This window comes from Apis cerana, linkage group LG15 (genome assembly GCF_029169275.1).
Source record: "Apis cerana isolate GH-2021 linkage group LG15, AcerK_1.0, whole genome shotgun sequence".
Classification (NCBI taxonomy): Eukaryota; Metazoa; Arthropoda; class Insecta; order Hymenoptera; family Apidae; genus Apis; species Apis cerana.
The window spans coordinates 6,569,624-6,589,545 of NC_083866.1; the positions used below are offsets into that span (position 1 = coordinate 6,569,624).

A 19,922-nucleotide genomic window follows, 5' to 3' on the forward strand; every position below is an offset into this window, starting at 1 on the left:
GAGATTTCATAAGATAAGTTTATTTTACATCTTATCTCTTTGTACTTCGTATATCCATGTTTCTACTTTGTCCGTGCTTGTTAAGTTAGATCGCAAATTAAAATATTTATCTTGAAAAAAATAAAGAAATTTTTTTAAATATTAATCAATCATATGATTAATATTTCTTTTAATTTACATTTTTGTATCTATTGAATATGATAATATATATTACATTATTGTACTCTTTTGATTACAAATTATCGATTATAAGTGAATCGTACAATAAGAGCTTATCAACCGAGGGAAAACGATCAAGAAGATTCCTAAGTTATCATACATCATGTGCAAATTTTATGTTACGAAATAAACATAATATCAGAAATGAAATCAATATTTAATCATCATTATATCTTTGTATATAACAATATAATCGAATTTAGTTATCGTTCAATTATTTTTCCCTTAAAAATTTTTATATTAAATTAGAAAGATATTAAAAAATCGAGAAATATATTTGAAATAAGAATTCATTTATTAAAAATGAATTGAAATTTCTTCGTTCTTACAAATGCTATACAGAGCATAGGACATTGTGGTGTTAGGAAAACGAATCGCAAGATTAACAAAGAATTCCAACGAAAAGAGGTGTTCTCGTAGGTGTTGTCGAAGCACAAAGCTCTGTAGTATTAAGAGAAGGTCACCAATGATTTTAAGGCCCCGCCTACCGTGCAGTGGTTGGAAGCAACCCCTAGTCAGGGTAGCCCGCGCAGGGCTGATTTCTCTACCACGTTGTGGGCGTAGACGTACCATAGACACAACCCCCGATGCATACACCCCGTCTTTTCACTGTTCACTGAGATCAAATCACTCGTCTCAGTTCTATCTTTGATCTTGACGGTGCAGTAACGTGACTTTTAAATTACGGGACAGTTCGTGTGATCTGTTCGGTCTGTCGATAACCCGTGACATTTTCGTGAAATCTGTGACGAACGCTTTTGGAAAAATAAAAGTCTGAAAGGGGGGACGAGAATGAATCAAGATCAAGAAGTACCAGCTACGACAACGGATCTAGCTAGACTGGTAAGATAAAAAAATATTTATTCTCTTCTAACTTGAATATTTAAAAACTTCGCAATCATCGACAAACAGATATTCATTTCGATTAAAGTCGCAAAAATTATAATTATCGGAATAAAAAATAATTTCCTCCATTAATGCAAAAGCAATGATGATTTCAAACTGTGTTACTTACACGAGTTATATTATATTTCCGAATCATTCAAATATCTATCTATTTCTACATTTTAATCTATCGATTCAAATCGATAATTGACATAATATTTAAAAAAAAAAGTTTTAAACGCGATAATTATACAACATGAGTCAGTCATCGACGCATCACAAAAACTCGATAAAAAGCAAACTCGTTCGACTTCCGTTTTCGATTCCCCCAAAAGTTACCATCTATTCTATTGCACAATGGAGTCATAAGCGTGGACAGAGAGCTACGTTAAACATTGCACGCATAATGCAATGTACTCGCGCGATGATCCTCGAGTGTCGAATTGCCGTGGCACGCGCCACCACGCTCCGATAGATCGTCCCACGGGTGCCACCCCTTGTGTGCCCCCTAAACACGTAATTGTCGCCACCATTCAACCCTCCTGGTCACCCCGGTGGCGGAATATTCCCGTGCACGGGGCCACCACCGTGACTATGACACCGAGGAGCCGTGGGTGGCCAACGGGCAACAACCCTCGACTGCGACGACGAAGGGACTCGGCCGCGGAAACACTTGATTTATGTTTGTTGATTCAAAAAATCACTCGATTCCCACACACCAGCCCTGTTACGCCGACCCGTCGGTTAATTGACTCCTCTCCTATCAGGCAACATATGCTGCCACTCGACTTTCCCATGATTAGAGACCTACCCTTGTTCGACGGGATCCGTTTAACGCCACGTGAGTTGTTTACCTGGAAAGTTATTTGTTTCAATTAAAATTGTTGAAAAGTTATCGCGATCGTCGAAAGTTGTATAACGGGAGAGACTCGAAATGTGAGTGAAAATCGAAAAGAGTATCGAAGACGCGTCGATGAAATTGTTTTCTTCTTTTCACGAGAGAGAGTGAGAGAGAGAAAAAAGTATCGAGAGAGAGCAATTAGTAGATAGAGCCCGTGAGACATTGTAATCGTGAGATTTGCTGTCATCCACGGTATTGTTCGTATTCTTGGCTTGGAAACCGTCATTGTCTTCGCACCCTCGTCCGAGAGAAAGCGACGGAAAGGAAAAAAAGGGAGACGTTTTCTCGTGAAAGTGGCGGCAACGCCTTTTGCCACTCCTAATTGATCAAATTGGACGAGCGACTCTTTGTTGAAAATTGGACGACCTTTAATGAATAGAAAATCTTACGAATCGACGAGATACACGGAGTTTGCCAATCGATTTTATCAATATATCAGATTATACAATTTTATAAAATCCATATCGATATCGAATCTCTCAAGAGATATTTTCTGGTTTACATCGCGAATCGATGGAACGAAATCGACGAGAGATCTACCTTCTACGCAGGAAGGGGAGTCTGGTTGGAACGTGTTGTCTGCTCGATGACTTTATTATAAACTGAACCGAAGTGCGCAATTACGAGGGTGGTGTACGAAGGGAATTGGGGTGACGACCCCTCGTAGCATCATCAGGAACGATGGGGCGTTCCCCACGATTCATGGGTATCTCGTTTTCACTGGATACAAACGTACGAATACGTTTGTCCGTACATGACACACGTATCCCAAACGATCCACTTACAAGCGCGTCTTTTACACGGAAACGCCGTTCCCGATGGGAAAGGTCAGGGGTACGCGGGGGTAGGAGGGTGGGTGTACAGAAAAAGTTAAACGACACGCGACCGTGTTTGTTCGCTCTTCTTACGAATCGTTGCTCAGCTCAATGCACTCGATTAACTTCCGATCGGATGGACCGAAGATCGGGTTGAACAGAGTTTTGTGAAAGAATCGTGTCACGCGTGTATCTCTGTATTGTTACGCGATACACCAAGGTGAAGATATTTTTAAAATTTTGATAGAATATGGATACGGGATATATATGTATATGTATATACGTACACCGTGAAACCGCACGATGCATTCTTTATCTCTCGCGTTTAACGCTGTCGTGCCGCTAAATACCGTTTGATATCGGGTTGGCGGGATTAAAGATTGAACGTAATATCGGGGAATGTAATTAAAATTTATATTAGAGGGCACAGCTTGTGGATTACGAGTGCTGAACCATCGCGGCGACTAATTATAAATGACTATTAATTGCAATCAGAGGAAAATCCAAGGGGGACGAGACTGAATGAACGTAAGACTAACCGAAGCTGTAAAGGTGGAAGTTGATTATCAAGTCTCTATAAATGATAATATCCTGTCGAATTAAGTATAAAAGAAAAATGACGGGTAACTTGGCGATAAAGTGATTACCGCGTGTATATATAATCAATAAAAAAATATATATTTTTTGCGCCAACTATTAAATGATGGTAAACCGTTTAAAAAAATTGATCAAAAATAAGATCGATCAAGAAGATTTTGACGAGTGCGTCAACCGTATGTGTGTGTGTGTGTGTGTGTGTGTAAATGTTCAAAGTTTTCGTAAAAGCGAACCATCTTTTTCGATTTTTTTAAAGTGTAAGCGATCGGTAGAGGGTACAGTGAAACTTCATAAAGGAAAAGCAGACGGCGACAAGGCGTTATTGGAATTTCCAAAACCGGTAACCGGCTTTACCACTAGATTGCTCCGCAAGGAGGAAACCATCCAATCGTTCACCGGATGTCCTCCTTGCCTCCTCTCTCGCACGTTTTCCCTCTCCCTCTTCCTCTCCTCCTCCTCCTCCTCCTCTTCTTCTTCTTCTTCCTTCTCATTGTACCCGCTACGCTACTTTAAAATCCCGCTTCTCGCTATTCCTTTCTCCTCCAAATTGCCTCGCTCTCTCTCTCTCTCTTTTCTTCCTGCGATTTTACATCGCGCCGATTGTCTTCGTCTTTTTTCCTCGCCCGATAGGATTTCTAGGCAAACTGAGTGAGAAATTTTTTTCCTATTCCCTGATCTGAAATACCGGTTCGCGGAATCGATTCCTTGAAAATCAACCCGTTCGGATTAAAAACGCGGAACTGAAAGTTGAAACGAAACTCTGCTCGAAAACGTAATAATTTTAACTCGGATCTTTAATCTCTCTTTACAGCCGAGCGAGGAATTCAACAGGCTAAACGAGCCGCTTCAAACAGTTGCCACAGGATATTGTCCGACAAGCTATCCCGTGACGCAGTCGAACACCGAGGAGAAGCTGCATCCCGGTAAGTGTAGCGACGAACCCCGAGAGAAGACACCGGTGTCGAGGTTCGAATAACTTTGGAATAGCAGCTATTCGATATTTCGTTTCGGTTTGGCTCGTTCGTGTATCATATAGATAAGAGTTTTGGCGAGCGTGGAAAGGTCGAGAGGGCGATCCGTTCGGGTCGCCATCCCCTCGATTTTCAAGCTCTTTGATACGAGACGTTTCTCGAGAGAGCGCACGACGGCTCTCCTCCGTGACATGGAGTCGTCTCGGCTACGTCTTCGTAGTAAACACGTACCTACACGAAGGAAGGTTTCACGCAGGCACAAGAAAGCGTAGCGGCGGCAGGCCAAAGCACGTGCAGGATGTACGCGAACTGTGTACAACGGGGGAGAAGGGAGAACCACCCCCTGAAGAGAGGCTGTCACCGGCAGGCAGTCGAGTCAATATCTTTATATAGTCGCATCAACGATGATATTATTTTCTACGATGCAATTACGTTTTAAGACTGTGACGAAAGAGTGAGAAGATTTTTCAAACATCTCCTTTATGTTGTAATAAAACACAGCTCCTTGTTGGATAATTAATTCTAAAATTACCCGCTATTTCATCGAATTATTCCATTCCCTCGATTAATTCTACCCAAAATAATTCGTCGCGTCTAATAATTAAATTTGAATTTCAATGAATGAGGATTAATTCTATCGAGTTTCGTTGGAAGAAAATTTTTAGTACTCGATCGAATGGCTGGCTCTTCCTCTTTTGACTCCGAAAAAAAGAAATCGTCTATGTACCGTTATTGCCCAGTTTAGGGTGAAGTATCGTAATGAAGATCGTATTAATTTTGCAATCGTATAATTGGACGATCCGAACGAGTGGAATTTGCACTTGTCGGTCAATTAATCTCTTGGATATCGATAGTTTTACTTAACTTGACCCAGAAACGCGACATCAGGAGAGTGAATCCTGAGGACGAATTCAATAAGCAACGTGTTATCGCCGCAAAGAGCCCCATGGGGTAGTCGAAGCCCCGACCGTACCCCCACAGGATTCGTAACCACCCTAGCGGCGTCTGGGCACAGTGATTGACACTTTATATCTAACATTGGCATGCCGTGGTGTGAACCACCAGTCAGGATGGTCCGCCTCCACCTAACTCAATCACTGCCTATAATGCTGCAATTTCTCTATCGTAATCACGTTACGCCCTACCACCCTCCCCATCCACTTTTCGGCGACGATTCGTCGCGAAGAAATATTGAAACGTCGAAAGAACGAACCTTCCACCGCTCTCTTCTCGTTTTCCAGACCCAAGCGCGAAATGGAAACGAAATTACGGTGAAAATATTACTCCAACGATGCTCCATGCATCCATAGAAATGTGAGATTCTTTTTAAAAATATTTCAATAACCTATTTTTTAATCAGTTTCGAATGTAAGTCATTTGTAAGCGTTTCATCAAGGATCAAATAACACGAAATTTTTCTTGCAAAAAGAATATTGATTTAAATGATTCTGAAACTCTTCAGAAATTTTTATTTGTATCGTTTAGAAATATAGAATCCTGTATCTCGGATTTCGATTCGTGTATATCATTGTCTCGTAGCGAAACGGGTTTATTATCCACGAGCTATGAAGCCGAGTAAATTCATTTCGTCAGACTGGATTGTCGCTACGAACAAAACGAGGTTACTGTCAAGTGGCTACCCGTGGCGAATTCTAGAGGCCCATTAAACGGACCCCTAACGTACATTTCTGCCGCATTCTTATATACACGTATATCACTTACATTGAAAGGGGTTGTTTTTTGCCACTGATTCATCCCTCAATGTTCAGTCTTTGTTCCTTCTTATGATCTTCCCGTCTCGTCGAATCTTATTTACAGCTCAGATATCGTGTCTCATCGTGACATAATTATTTAAGAATCGTTTTATGCACGAAGGAATTCACGCTTCCTATATATAATCGTTGGAATAATTATGATCTAGAATAATATTTTTATCGCTAATGAATATTTATTGAATTTGACGAAATAATATGGTTGAATATGAATGAAGGATTAATTTCACGGTGAGGTAATTATCCTCGAATAACCATTAATCATCATGCTATCAACTAATTTCTTGCTTGGCTCGCTTGAATTAAAGGTGTAAGACATATAAGAAAGCTATCGTTTTTGATATTAATATTGCAACGTTTGAATTGTTGCTTTTATCTTATTATCGATTGGATTATTATTGATTGTACAAATTTTAATTCATTATCAATATGGAATAAAATAATAAAATTTTTTATATTATTACTATTACTATTATTATTATTATTATTATTATTATTACATAAAATTAAAAAGAAATAATCGTGTAAAAGAAGACATGAATTTCATTTCAGAAAATGAAATATACCCGACACAGGAATATAGACAAGAATCATGGCTTCAAGATGGTGAGTGAGTTTTTTTATAAATAATTTATATTGCATTAATATAAAAAAAAAAATGGATATTTCTACATACATTGAGACGGAAGTTAACAGCTGCCTGGATAGCTCAGTCGGTAGAGCATCAGACTTTTAATCTGAGGGTCCAGGGTTCGAGTCCCTGTTCGGGCGGAATAATTTTTTTTTTTTTTTTATTTTTCCTTTTCAAATTTTACCGATCAATATTATCCGGAATCGTAAAATAAAATAAAAAAAAAAAAGAAAAAATATCAAAATTAATATATATTCTCTGGTTCGCAATAAAATCGTTATCGCAGTTTCCATTAACTCGACTGAATTATAAAAGCAAAGCTCGGTATAATGCTTTAAAACACCCGACTTCCGTTCCGCTTCCCTTTCAGTGAAACAGCACAGAGTTTCTGCAAACTAGAAGCGCCACGGTAAAATTCTTATAGACTCGTATTATTCCTTATAAAACAAACGAGGGAAAGAGGCTCCGTTTCAAGCCGCATAACGTAAATCTTCCTCGAAAGTGATTAGAAACAGTGGCCTCACTGTTCGGAACATTAATTTTGATTACTTTGACGAACTGTAATGTAATGCACGATGGATGCAATGTGATAATCGCAATAACGAGGGGACGTTCTGTCAATGGAACGGCCAACTATCCAATGGCCGACGAATCATCAACTTAACACCTCGCGACCTCTTTCGTTCCTTATTATTTATTTATCGTTATTATTATCATTTCATTTTACTTATTTATTTACTTATTTTTAATTTTTCATTTTCTCTCCACAAACCACGAAATATTCGAAATAATTTTACGAATTTCGTTGTAGGTAGCAGCTGCGAAACGGAAGATAGCGAGCAGTACGTGCCGGAGTTCCATCGTATGTCAAGTTAGTGTAATGGAGATATCATTTTTCTACGATTAGAAATAAAATCGATCGATTTTCGAAGCAAGACGCGACGATTTCCCTTACGATTTATCTTATTACCACGTTTCGATCGTGTCAAGTAATGAGACACGAATGTCGAAGGAAGTCAATCTCAACAGAAACGGAAGCTGCACGGAAATGTATCGCATATGCAATTTAATCGTTAATTTGGAAAGAACCTGGGCAAATAGGAAACTACGAATTCGCGTTCTCGCGACTCGCGTGTTCACTCTTCAATGTTCCCGAGATCGTCCCTCCCGTCTTGTTTATTAAATATTATTAAAATTGTATCGGTTTTTCTCTCGTTGACAATGAGATTTCTTTTTTTTTTTTTTTTCCGAAGCAATATCGACGGGCAATATTAAAAAAAGCCAATAAATCGCCCCGGGGCCGGTGTTTCTGAAGTGGCAAGAAAGTATCAACAGAAGACTGCCGACGATTATCGATATCGCATTACACGAGGAAGCACTTTATATTAAATCTCTTTTTTTCTTCTTCTTTCTCGAACCTTTGACTGATTAGCATCTCTCTCTCTCTCCTTCTCTCTCTCTCTTTCTTTCTCGACCGCCGTTTATCAAAGCCGCTTTAATATCGCGCGCGCGCGCAAAAAAAGAAAAAAAGAAAAAAGAAAAACTTCCTCTTCATCGAAGAAATCGATTCGTTAACGTTCTCACGAGATTCTTAAGAAAATTTCTCTCGAATCTGGCGCGTGTACGGAAATCTGGCAAATATTTCGATATATACGCGTATAGAATAGAGGAGCAAACGGCCAGAGGGAATGACGGATAATGTCTATATGCTTATCTATACACGGCGCGTGCACGTGTTCTTCTCTATCCTCGCGCGTGTATCAAATTTTCTGTAAGGAAAATTTTACGCGCGACTAATCGTTTCGGATACCCGATCTCTATCCGGTCAATGAACGAAATTGATAAAAATTCCTTTCGGTCGGCCGTTATCGAAATTGTAACGCGACTCGTCTCGCGATACCCGACGCCAAATTTATCCTTTACCCGTTAATTTTCATCATCAATTGCTCGACACGGAGCGAGAACTAACCGGTCCGTTTGCACGCGTAATACGAATGCAAACAATCAAAGGGAGAACCCCGTTCGAGATAAACAGACCGGTCGACGGGTTTGGATTTACCAGATAAACTTTTATTCCAGATATATATCGTAATATACCGGATGTTGTTGCACCCGGTATATTAGTGTAACATCAAAAAAAAAAAAGAAAGAAAGAAAGAAAGAAAAAAAATAATGCTCACACGCGTATTCTCTTTCCATTTTGGTCGTATATGTCCGCCGAAGAGACAAAAATTCGCGCTATTGTTGTCGTTATTAATAACAAGAAAAATCGAAAGACGAATCGAAATCGTTTAAGACTTGGATCATTAAAGAACATGGAAGATTTCTCCACAGCGTTCGATCCCATTTTTTTTTTTTTTTTCAATGGAAACGAGACGTTCGTAGCGATTCTTTCGTACCGTCGAGTCGGTGGTTCTCCCGTAGCGAGTAAACTTCCGATGTTTGCAAATACAATGATTGCCGGAGGCCTCTGACTTATGCTTCCCACGGCCAGAGTCTGTTTGATTTATCGAGGGCGCACCCTCGGCCGCGCAAAATCGTCGACGGCCCCATTAGGAAGCGAACCCACCCCCACGTGCCGCTGCAACGATGCGCCTTGGCTTCCGCCAGGACACGCGCCCTTCTGTCCTCTCCCGATCTTCGTCCCAAGGAACGATCCTCGATTCGATCGTTAAAATCATTCACCGTACATCCATCGAGGGACAGCGTCCCTCTTCGAAAATATAATATTTTTCCATTCAAATCTATTCCAAATCCAAACGTCCACCCTTTTCAAGTTTTTCACGCTAATCGGTGACGAGAATTTATTATCGACGCGCGCGTTATTCTTTTTTCCACAGACGTGAAACAGGAATCCGCTAACTGCAGAAGAATCAACGATAGTAATTATTCGCAGTATCAATCGCAAAGTACCACCTTCCTCGACCTCGATCCTGAGAATCGCAATAATTGCTTTGGGTAAGCGGATATTAATTCGAGTAGAGAAACTTGCACGAATTAAATACAAGTATAAATGCAATGTGTTGTTTGTCGAAATAGAAATAGCAAGATGAATTCGCGGACGAGCGAAAGCACGAAGAATGTAGCGGTGAAGGAGGAACCAGCGGACAGAGGATATGGGGAGCCGATAACCGTGACGAATATCCCCACGTCGACGGCCCAGGATACTCGAAACGGTAAGGAATCACTGATTTACCAAATGAATGAAATTAATAGCGGTGAAACGAAGAAAGAGAGGACACGATGGATAATGCTCTTGCAGAGAGCTCTTAGAGGCTCCTATTGGCACGAGATTCCCGAACCGATGATACCCTCTTCTCGAACGTGCACCGTGACAAATCTCTCGACAATAGATCCACGTGGCGCTTCGCTACCCCATAGATCCCATAAATAACTGGAGCACGGGGGGGAAATACTCCATGTTCCATCCATTAATCGAGCTCTAGTTCCAGCTCCTTCTTCCGGCCTCTGTTTTCACAACGCTTTCCACCGAATCTATATTCGACAAATCGAATTTTGTGTTTTAATCCCCGTCAACGATATCCATGCACGCGCGTTCTTCGTTCCATTCCCTAAACGAGTTAAATAGTTTTTGGATCGGTTGGACGAGGCGCGTTTAATAGCGGTTTTTCAGTTTTAACGGGGCGACTCGTTGATAATCCCGGTGTAAGTTGGGCGCTGTTGCTACAGTGGACTCGCTCACGCGTGACTAAGTACACGTAAGTGAATAATTGAAGAATGCTTTCAACTCGAGAGCAACCGAGAAGCGCTTCGTAAAATCCAACGAAAGCTGCTAAACGAAGGAAAGAGCGTAGAATTCTCTCCCTCCCCGGGGATGCTGCAAGTCGTAAAAATCTTTCTCTCGCGAGAGGAGGAACGGAGATGGAATTCCGCTCGCGTTCGGGGAAAGAATTTTCTTTTTTTATCGTCGTTGAATTTGATAAAATCGATTGTTCGATTCGAAATTTCGAGGCCACGCACTCCATTTACCTAATAGACAGTTTTCTATTCGTAAAAGGTAGGAGCCGACGAAGGAGGCATTTGCAACCTCATGCTTTGTAATCAGACCGATTAGTCTTCCTTTATTCACGCACGTACACCAAACGAATCCTTTAGGAACTCGGTTGCTGCCCGACACCGTGCTCGTCTCTACTCCCATTTACTTCCAAGTCACCCGGGAATTATGCTTCTACTTCTCTTCGCATAATTCTCCCTCCCATTAAGCCGTTTCAATTATTTACACGCAGTTTAGATTAATAATAGGATCATCTAACCTATCGTTATCGATACCCCGGCCCCGATTCGATATCACCCGTTTCACACATTTGCCCGATTTTGGGACGGAAATATTCTCCACGCGATTCTTCTCTTCGATTAAATTTACGGTGAAAGAAAGTGTACGCAGGACATCGTTGATGACGAAATCGTCGATGATCACTCGCCCACACTGTCGAGGGAACGCACGTTAAACGTTACCGTCTCCCATTAAATCGACCTGTCGTTGACCAATGTAGCGGGTGGAATAGTAATAACCTGTTAATGGGTGAGGGAGATTGGTCACCATCTCGCTAATTAATACCGACACGAGGATCACGAGGATTACGATCGGCCCCAAGTTTCGTCGACCGTAACCGACCGGCTAAACTTTCCTCCTCCGTTTACGATCTTTAAAATTGATAATCTTAATCTCGCTTATTTTATATGTATATATATAATATAATAATAATAATAACAAGCGAGAATAAATTAATTGTTGTCGCGAATCGATTCGCAAAACATTCCTTCGTGAATGGGCAGAAAGAGAAGAAGGGCATTTCGGCGCGTCAGGTGGGTGGAAAATGGACCTTGCATTATTAACCAGCCTCTACTCCGGAATTCGGGGATCAGGGAGACAGAGATAGCAGGATAAAGACAGGGGTGGAGGAGAAAATGAGAAGAGAAGGGTCATACGAGGGTATGAAAGAGATAGAGAGAGAGAGAGAAAGACAGATAGAGAGAAAGAGAAGAAAGAAGCAAAGCTTCTCGTCTGAGAGTGGACGAGTGGAGGCCGTCCTCTTTTCCGTGCAACCCTTCTGCGCACCGCCCCTGACCAGCCTGGTTCACCAACCCTTTTCCTGCTTGCTACATCGCCACCGGTTTCATCAGCTCGCGATTAATTTTAATCTAAAACTACCCGCAAAGCCTCTGGCCCCGCTTGCACGCCGAGCTCGAGCCCCTTTCGCCCCTCTTCGGAGAGCGAGATTGGCCCGCAGCTTTCAACCCCTCTCCTTCAACCCCCGCGATTCCTATCCGTGTACGCGAGATCGCGATCTGACCGGCGACGTTGCACTCGCTGCCTAGAAACCTAACTGAAGCTAACTTGACGCGACACGATTAACTTTCTCGACCCTTCTTCCGTTCCCCTTTAATTCCCATCGTTAAAGATTCCCCATTAATACCGAATACGTGTACGCACAGCCATGGCTCGGTTTCAGTTTTTTTGCGTAAACATAATCCTTGAAAATCGCGCTCCCTTTTCCACGGAGCGAAGCTCGATTTTTAATCGACGAGCAAAAAGATGAGGATGCACGACGGGGTGGCAAGCGTCGCGTTCCGGGGGCTCGGTATCGGGAAGAGGGCTCTCAATTTTTCAATATTCCCCGTACACGACTTGGAGCGTAACCGGATTACGGTTCGAGAATAGCTTTTTCGGCTCGAGGGACCACGGGATCGGTGGGATGCCGGCGGTGGCGGGCTCTCCCTGTGAGGAGAGCACCCGATTAATATACATATCGCGCGAGCTACGCGCGGTATTTCAGGCGGTGCAGCTATCCGCGAGCTCCGCCATGCTCCGCCAACCCCGTGGGCTTTGAATATCAACCAATTTCCTGCCGATATTTGTGTGACGAGCACTTCACCGGCGACCGCGCGTGAGTGCAATCGCTAATACATCGCTCGAGTTTCCTTCTTTTTCGCGCCTCCTCCTCCTCCTCCCCCTGTCTTCGCTCTCGTTCATTTCGTCCTCGTTCGTTCCCTTTCGCTCCCTTTCCTCCCTCTATCCTCTTCGGCCAAACACAACAAGATTTATTATTTTTCGACAATTTTTAAACGTGTTTAAATGATAAGTAAATACGCGTAGGTAACAGCATGGTTTACCAACCGCAATACGGGAACGCCAGGGGTTCGCCATCGCCCAGTCGACCAGCCAGCACTTCGTCCGCCGCTTCCCAATGGCAATCGACGGTTCCGGCTTCGGGTGAAGCTTTCTTCCCGCGACAAGAGAATTGGAGCTCGGAGGTATACGGCAAGAGAAGCGTGACTCCCACGTGGACCGAGCTAGGGGTTCAGTTGGACAGTAGGAATCCGTCGTGGGAGAGACAGAGTGGTAACTGTTACCAGAAGAAAGGCTCTCCTACCTCGTGGAACGCGGATTACGTTGGAAAGAGACCATCCTCGACGACAGGAGTCTCACCTTGGAGCGAGATGTCGGTTGGATATCAGCAGCAACGTCGAGGTTCTCTGCAGTTGTGGCAATTTTTGGTCACCTTGTTGGACGATCCAGCGAACGCACCTTGCATCGCGTGGACCGGTCGCGGAATGGAGTTTAAGCTCATCGAACCGGAAGAGGTATATATAAGATCGCATCGACGAGTATATTCTCTGAAATTATTAATAACGATAAAGTGATATTTCTTTCTTTCTTTCTTTCTTTCTTTTATCCTATTCAGGTGGCTCGTAGATGGGGCGTTCAAAAGAATCGACCGGCGATGAATTACGACAAATTGAGCAGGTCGTTGAGGTACTACTACGAGAAAGGGATAATGCAGAAGGTAGCGGGAGAAAGATACGTGTACAAATTCGTCTGTGATCCGGAAGCGCTTTTCAACATGGCGTACGGATCTGCGGGATCGTCCGGGCTTCCCAGTGAAGTACAAAATGGTGTTCGAAGTCAATCGATATCCGGGAAAATATCGTCGTCGAACGATGTGTCCGATATATCGAAACATCCTACCGCTGGTTACGGCGATGCGGTCCTTGCTATGTACTCGAACACAGCAGCAGGTCAGTAACTAATATACTAATAATACAAGAATATTATTTCTAACACTTCTCCAAATTACAAAGAAAGATTCACCATATCGATTCAATTTTTCAACGAACATAGTGTACGGGCCATCGAGTTTGCATCATCTGCACCAATATCTCGGTGGAAACGAGGGTTTCAAAGCACCATCGAATAGATACCATTCTCATTATTCGCACGAGTACAACAGCACCCATCATCATCCGCCATCGAGTTACGCAGAGACCTTCCTAAACTACGGTCGTTTGTCGTCCCACGACGCTCCGACCGAATCGAGGATCCCGTATCCCGCGCAGGAAACATCAGAAGGTATCAGCAGAGAACGAGAGACCTCATCGATTTTATACGATGGTGTGCAGAGATCGCAATTACCGGCCGCTTCTACGCTCTCGCAGCCAACCTTGCTAGACGCTACCACCACCAGCTCCAAGATCGAGCAAACTTCTTACGCCTGCCTCGGTGTGGGTAGCTGCGTCTGCTGAATCTCTTTCCACGTTACCGAAAGACGGAAAGTCGCCGCCTTTTCGACTTTTCGACTAAATATCTAGTCATAGATCGCCCCGTACTCCGTACGCGTTCTACATTTGTATAGATGCTTGTGTATAACGCGTGCAGGTGTTAAATGGAACGCGTAATTTGAATTTCAACGAGGCATGCGTTATCCATGATCGCACGATGCTTCTAATTTACAAGAAAATTAGAAGCAATTTCTTTACAATTTGATCCTTGTGCAAATGCAAAGCGTCGAATGTTGTTGAGCGATCATAGATAATTGTAACGATCCAGACTTGAATTGCGGGCGCCATGAATCTTGTAAATAGAAAAATTTGAAGGTGTTACGAATCGTTAAAAATCGAGTAATCCCCTTCCCCCTCCCCTTTCCCCCGCCCTGTAGGGAGATCCAATCGCTTGTGATCGTTGTTACATGCCCGTGTCCGAGTAGTTCATCAGGATACTGTAACTTCTGTAAATATCGAATAAATCTATTGAAACAATCTCAACGAAGAGAATATTCTTAAACAGCGTCATTACCAAGTTTATCTTCCTATGTCATCATCGGGTGAAATGCTGCAAGAATTATCGCTAGAAAAATGTTCGAGAATTTTCATCATATCTAAACCGTACAGAATTGCGAATTAATATAAGCGATTATGCGAGTGTGGCTCAATGGCATAGAGAAGAATAATACTTGAATGTGTGTTCGTCGATACATTTTCAATCAACTTTCCATGTTGATCCTTTTCGCAGATGTATTAGCGGTTAGTGACGTAAGCCCAAGACCATGGACTGAGGTCGAATGCGTATTTCGGGCTGTGACACATAGTAGATATGTTTATGTCGACCCCTCTCTTTTCCGTCGACTCCCAACTCGCCCGTCCTTTTTCCACTACGAGCAAATGTATCATTGGTGAACATCAGGCCGAGCCGGCTCCCGGTAAACCTGCCTAACCGCTGTCAGTCATACAATTACGAAAGAATCGAAAAGTCTATCCAGCCTCTTGAATCGTTACACCTGCCGATTGAAAACAATATCGGTGATTTAACCAAATCAATATTACATTATCGTAGCAAACGGAAACTTGCGTTGCAAATTGGTGAGTATTTGTCAAAGTTCTCCTCCTCGTTTCGTTAATTTTATCGAGAAATCTTGATGACGTACGCTCTATTTTTTTTTAAGATAGCCGAAATTATAATCATTAAAGATCCAAATGCCGAATATACGTATAATTTAGTCAATTGTCTGTTGTTATTGATCTCTCCATAGTCCAGCAGCTACGTCAACGATAAAATTGACATTCTGGCGTCGTACGCTTATCGAGTGTTCGTGTATCTCTATTTTTCTAAAAAATTAACTTATTAATATTTAGTTTTTAATCGATCACGCAAATTTGCGCCGCAACTCACGTGTGCGTAACACGATGCACGCGATCTCGTACGAATCTTCAATCGTGCATAATAACAAACGTATTTAATTTTAGCAATGGGGAGAAGCAAATCAACGGAACCGGAAGAATCCGTGATGGGTTTCAAGGATAAGCAAAAGGCCTTGGACACGCTGAAAGCTCTGGACGGTCGAGATATAAGTTATCAGTACCACGTGATTGCTAGTTTCGTGAGCCGCGCGAAAAGAACGTTGCAGATTACAAGGGACGAGGAAAAACTGGCCAATATACGAGAAGCTTTGAAAGTATTCGAGGATTGGCTCGCTAACTACAAAGAGAACAATCGTAGTAAAGAAAACCTCGCTTACTTGCCAATCGAGACTATAAAAGGCTTCAAGAGCCTTGCCAAAAAGTACGATGTTCTGGAGGAAGAATTCTATAAGTAACTATTACTAAATTTTTTCTTCTTTTTCGTACGAGTAAGTTTCCTTTCAAATCGAGTGATCGTGTTTGTTGTAATGTTTCAGTGCGTACAAAAAAGAGAAAGGTGACTACAAGGGTTTACGATCGGTTAAAATTCCGAGCGGAGAGACCACTTGGGACATCGAGAGAAATCGAAACTTGAAGAAAATTATCGATAAGATCAAACAAGACCACGTACAATGGTTCGAAACCGACGTTGGCGATTTTCGGGGGCTTCCAACTAAAGAACATGTACAGTGCATCATGTTGGGCTACAGTCCAGAACCGAGCAAATTGAAGAAACTCGTAGCTCAGGTGGAGGAAAAGTTTGGATCTGAGAATAACGAAGACATGGAGATCGACGAGGATGTCAAGAGCAAGGCTAAGAAGAGGAAGCACGATAGCTCGTCCAGCGATGACGATAAAAACGAGGAACCGGAGAAAAAATCGAGACGATCGACCGACGAGGAAAAGACTGAAAAAGAGGAGAGCGGACTCGGTTTTAAAGATAAAGAGAAGGCTTTGCAGACTATCAAGTTACTGGAAGGTAGGGATCTAAATTATCAATATCACGCGATCTCTGGCCTTGTGAAAAGAGCCGAGCGAGTGATATCGTGCACAAAGGACGAGCAAAAACTCAAGAACATAAAAGAAGCTATAGAAGTGTTCGACAATTGGATTACGGATTTCAAAGTAAATGGCCGGGCAAAGATGAACTTTGATTATTTATCCATTGATTTGGTACGATCCTACAAGCCGTTGGCGGACAAGTACAAAATCGAAGATAATGGATTTCTTAAGTAAGTCAATTTTCATTGAGATAATTTAATAATTGTTATTAAAATTTTTATCGGAAATTATTTTTTGCTATACTCTGCAGAGCGTACGAAGAAGTGGATGGAGATTATAAGAAATTGAGAAACGTTCAAGTTCCAGATTCGAGTATTACCTGGGATATAGAGAGGAATAAGAATCTTCAAAATGTTGTAGATCGTGTCAAAGAACAAAAGAAATGGTTCGAGACGGATGGTGAGCTTGAAGGTTTACCCACCGAAGGACATATTCGATGTATAATGTGGGCTTACAGTCACGATGCAGGTAAATTGAAAAAACTTTTGCCTACGTTGGCTGAAAAGTTAAAATCGTAAATCGTTATTATAAATATTATATTAATATAAATATATTTGTGAAATTTATACTATTCTTAAATTACCTCATATGTACAAAAAATTTAGCTGTATTTTTCTTGAAAAATATTGGTAATAAACATAATTTATTTTTGATATTTCTCTCGTCTTTACGTTTACGTAATTTTTGAAATTATTCGTTTACTGAAAGATTCGTTACTTCATGTGGTGACATCTGACGGTGAAACTGGAACATGCCGTTTGCGGCTCACTACTATGGTCGCCATCTTTGTTTTTATCGTACGAAAATTTCAAGATGGCGCGAGCTGTCAAAGTTTTTTGACCGCGCAACGCTCAATCGATAGTTTTTATTGCCGCTATACGTCTCGCAAGGGTGGGTGAGTCTCGAGTCTCGAGTCCGGTTTTGAGGTTAGGGTTAGTGACTCAGTGACACTGGAAACGGCGGTTACAAGTTCTCATGTGTGCACAACGACACGGAAAAAACGAAACTGTCTTATCCTTTTCGATGATCCAGTGACAAGATAAACGCCTATGTGAAGTTGTGTTGTAAAATTTTAAAGAAATTCGTGCGTTAAAAATATATCAGCGAGAGAATGATGCGCGCACTTGTAGTTGATCTGTTTATACCTTATGTATCAGTAAAGTCTTCTGGAACAAGGGAATCTACATACTTTAAGCGGTCTAAAAATAGCCGTTGCTTCCACTGAGGTTCGTAGACCTTTTCATTCCTCGAACGTGATTGCGGAGGCGGTCGATGGTTTGAGTATACATCTCTTGAAATCGATTAATATATCGCGATGCAACACGTGACTTAACGATCCATCGTGTTGCTCCTATGTGTTTGACGCGAGTTCAAAGACCCAAGAACGTCTCGTTACCGAAATTCGAAAGATTTACAGTTGATTTTAATACGATAATTGTGTTCTGAAGGATGTACAACGAAAAAAGCTCGAGATGCGAGTAGCGTTATAACCAGTTTCTGAACGTGACAAGGAGAAAACGTAAGAAAAGATGGACACGAAACAGCGGCATAGTGTGCTGATAGTTCGTTACAATGGATAAACAAAAGATAAAGTGAAAATGTCACAAACTGCGGATGCTGAAAGTGAAGCAGGCTCCATCTGCGACGAGGAACGCGTCAGGAAGCTGTTTCAAGCATGCGACGGCGACGGAGATGGTTTTATCGACAGGTGAGTCCTATCAATTTGCATATAAATTGTATTTTCTTCTATAAATATCGCAAGACAGTAAAACGCGCGAATAATCAATCGGATTTTAATATTAAAAACATTCTTAAAGCAAATAACACAGTTCGGAAATTTAAAACAAACACTTTTTCAAATAAAATGATTATTGTATGGATCTCATATCATATAAAATATTCGTTGGCAAAGTCGAATAGAAAAGTTTGCCGGTGACGCTGGCGCGCAATACGTACACATTTTAATTATTAGCTCGATTAATTAGCCATTCTGAATGCACCACGGTCGTGATATCGCGAATTAAACCGGGAATGCGAACTGTTTTCTCCACTACCGCCGGATGAATAAACTTGCAAGATAATACAGTTACGGGATGTGCACGCGATGCAGCCACACGGTTTTTCATTAAACGTATAACCGTTTCCCCGATATTCAACCGTTTCCCCATTTCCCTCTGTTTCACCGTTCCTCTCATTCCTCCGTTCGTCCATTCTTCGAAACCCTATCGTTGCTGCTACTGCGACCTACACTATTCACCGCTTTTTAACGAAAATTAGCCGTCAATTCCTCGCTCGGATCCCGGCTGCCTACTACACCCTTGCGTTTCACATTCTTTTTCATTCAAAGCGAGGGAGTTTGTGCGTCAAAGTGCAGATCCGTCCGCATTCGCGACAAAAGGCAAACCGATGTCGGGTTAGAAACTTTGTTCCAAAAGTTTCCATTCCATAATTTCCAGACAATTACACGCTACTATATTCTTGGTTGTAAATTAATCAGTTTAGGTTGCACCAGAGTGCGTATTCATAGGAAAAAACATCACGAATATAATTCATTTGAAAAGTATACATGTTTAATTTCAGTTTAAAATTAATAAATTTTCCAAGAGGTTAAAAATTTTATATTTATATTTTATGAGTTTAAAAATAAAATATAGAATGGCTAGTTTATTATCTTGACGCGAGTGTTGCGTGGCGTGGCGAACACGTATGTATAGACTCTTAGAAAAACATCCATGTTCAGAGATTATTGATATTTCGTGCGTGGGCTGCTACTTTTCTTTCAACTATCCTTTCCATATTTTAATTTTTGAAAAGAAGAGAAAAGAGGAAAGTTTGAAATTACGATTAAACAAAATTCATTGGAGACGCAAACTCGCATAAATTCTTATCGATAAAAGTTAACATTTATTTTTTGTCATTCAAACTTGTGTTACAACTTCTCGTTAATATCATTGCTTTGACAGTATGCATTAGCGTCACGATTTATCGTATTCGATCAGCGATCGTATCATATAGAAACGATTCGCGATGTGTGCGCGCAATAAGTTCCTCAATTGTTTTTAACCATGCACCTATCTCTTGCGATTAAGAATC

The 19,922-nt window shown here is 41.6% G+C and overlaps 3 protein-coding genes and 1 non-coding gene across 5 annotated transcripts in view; all 4 read left to right on the top strand.

Moving 5' to 3' along the window:
• The first annotated feature begins 591 nt into the window (after positions 1-591).
• Positions 592-14,855, top strand: LOC114577496 (ETS-like protein pointed). Its single transcript, XM_062085838.1, has 9 exons — positions 592-1,062; positions 4,229-4,340; positions 6,713-6,766; positions 7,603-7,662; positions 9,632-9,749; positions 9,831-9,967; positions 12,910-13,397; positions 13,499-13,832; positions 13,936-14,855. Exons 1-9 carry the CDS (start codon positions 1,012-1,014, stop codon positions 14,334-14,336), a joined length of 1,755 nt encoding a protein of 584 aa, XP_061941822.1. The 5' UTR covers positions 592-1,011; the 3' UTR covers positions 14,337-14,855.
• On the top strand, positions 6,859-6,931 carry Trnak-uuu (transfer RNA lysine (anticodon UUU)). Its single transcript has one exon. It is a non-coding gene; the product is annotated as a tRNA-Lys (tRNA).
• LOC108002272 (uncharacterized) lies at positions 14,406-17,484 on the top strand. The gene is made up of 4 exons (XM_017063859.3): positions 14,406-15,449; positions 15,834-16,179; positions 16,265-16,999; positions 17,080-17,484. Exons 2-4 carry the CDS (start codon positions 15,836-15,838, stop codon positions 17,345-17,347), a joined length of 1,347 nt encoding a protein of 448 aa, XP_016919348.2. The 5' UTR covers positions 14,406-15,449; positions 15,834-15,835; the 3' UTR covers positions 17,348-17,484.
• Positions 17,485-17,653: 169 nt separating this feature from the next.
• Positions 17,654-19,922, top strand: part of LOC108002310 (colorectal mutant cancer protein) — a 37,588-nt gene continuing 35,319 nt past the window's right edge. Inside the window, exons 1-2 of one of the 2 annotated variants that reach the window (XM_028668990.2) lie at positions 17,654-18,055; positions 18,278-18,537. In XM_028668990.2, coding sequence (XP_028524791.1) covers positions 18,428-18,537 — 110 coding nt within the window. In that variant the 5' untranslated portion in view covers positions 17,654-18,055; positions 18,278-18,427. The remainder of the gene's footprint in view (positions 18,056-18,277; positions 18,538-19,922) is intronic. The other variant, XM_062085827.1, reaches the window with a different exon arrangement.

Excerpts from the sequence above, each read along its gene's own strand:
- LOC108002272 (XM_017063859.3), top strand. The coding sequence starts at position 15,836 with ATGGGGAGAAGCAAATCAACGGAACCGGAAGAATCCGTGATGGGTTTC. Across the intron at positions 16,180-16,264 it reads CTGGAGGAAGAATTCTATAA|TGCGTACAAAAAAGAGAAAG; the intron begins GTAACTATTACT and ends GTAATGTTTCAG. Across the intron at positions 17,000-17,079 it reads GAAGATAATGGATTTCTTAA|AGCGTACGAAGAAGTGGATG; the intron begins GTAAGTCAATTT and ends TATACTCTGCAG.
- LOC114577496 (XM_062085838.1), top strand. The coding sequence starts at position 1,012 with ATGAATCAAGATCAAGAAGTACCAGCTACGACAACGGATCTAGCTAGA. Across the intron at positions 4,341-6,712 it reads CGAGGAGAAGCTGCATCCCG|AAAATGAAATATACCCGACA; the intron begins GTAAGTGTAGCG and ends ATTTCATTTCAG. Across the intron at positions 13,833-13,935 it reads GTACTCGAACACAGCAGCAG|TGTACGGGCCATCGAGTTTG; the intron begins GTCAGTAACTAA and ends CAACGAACATAG.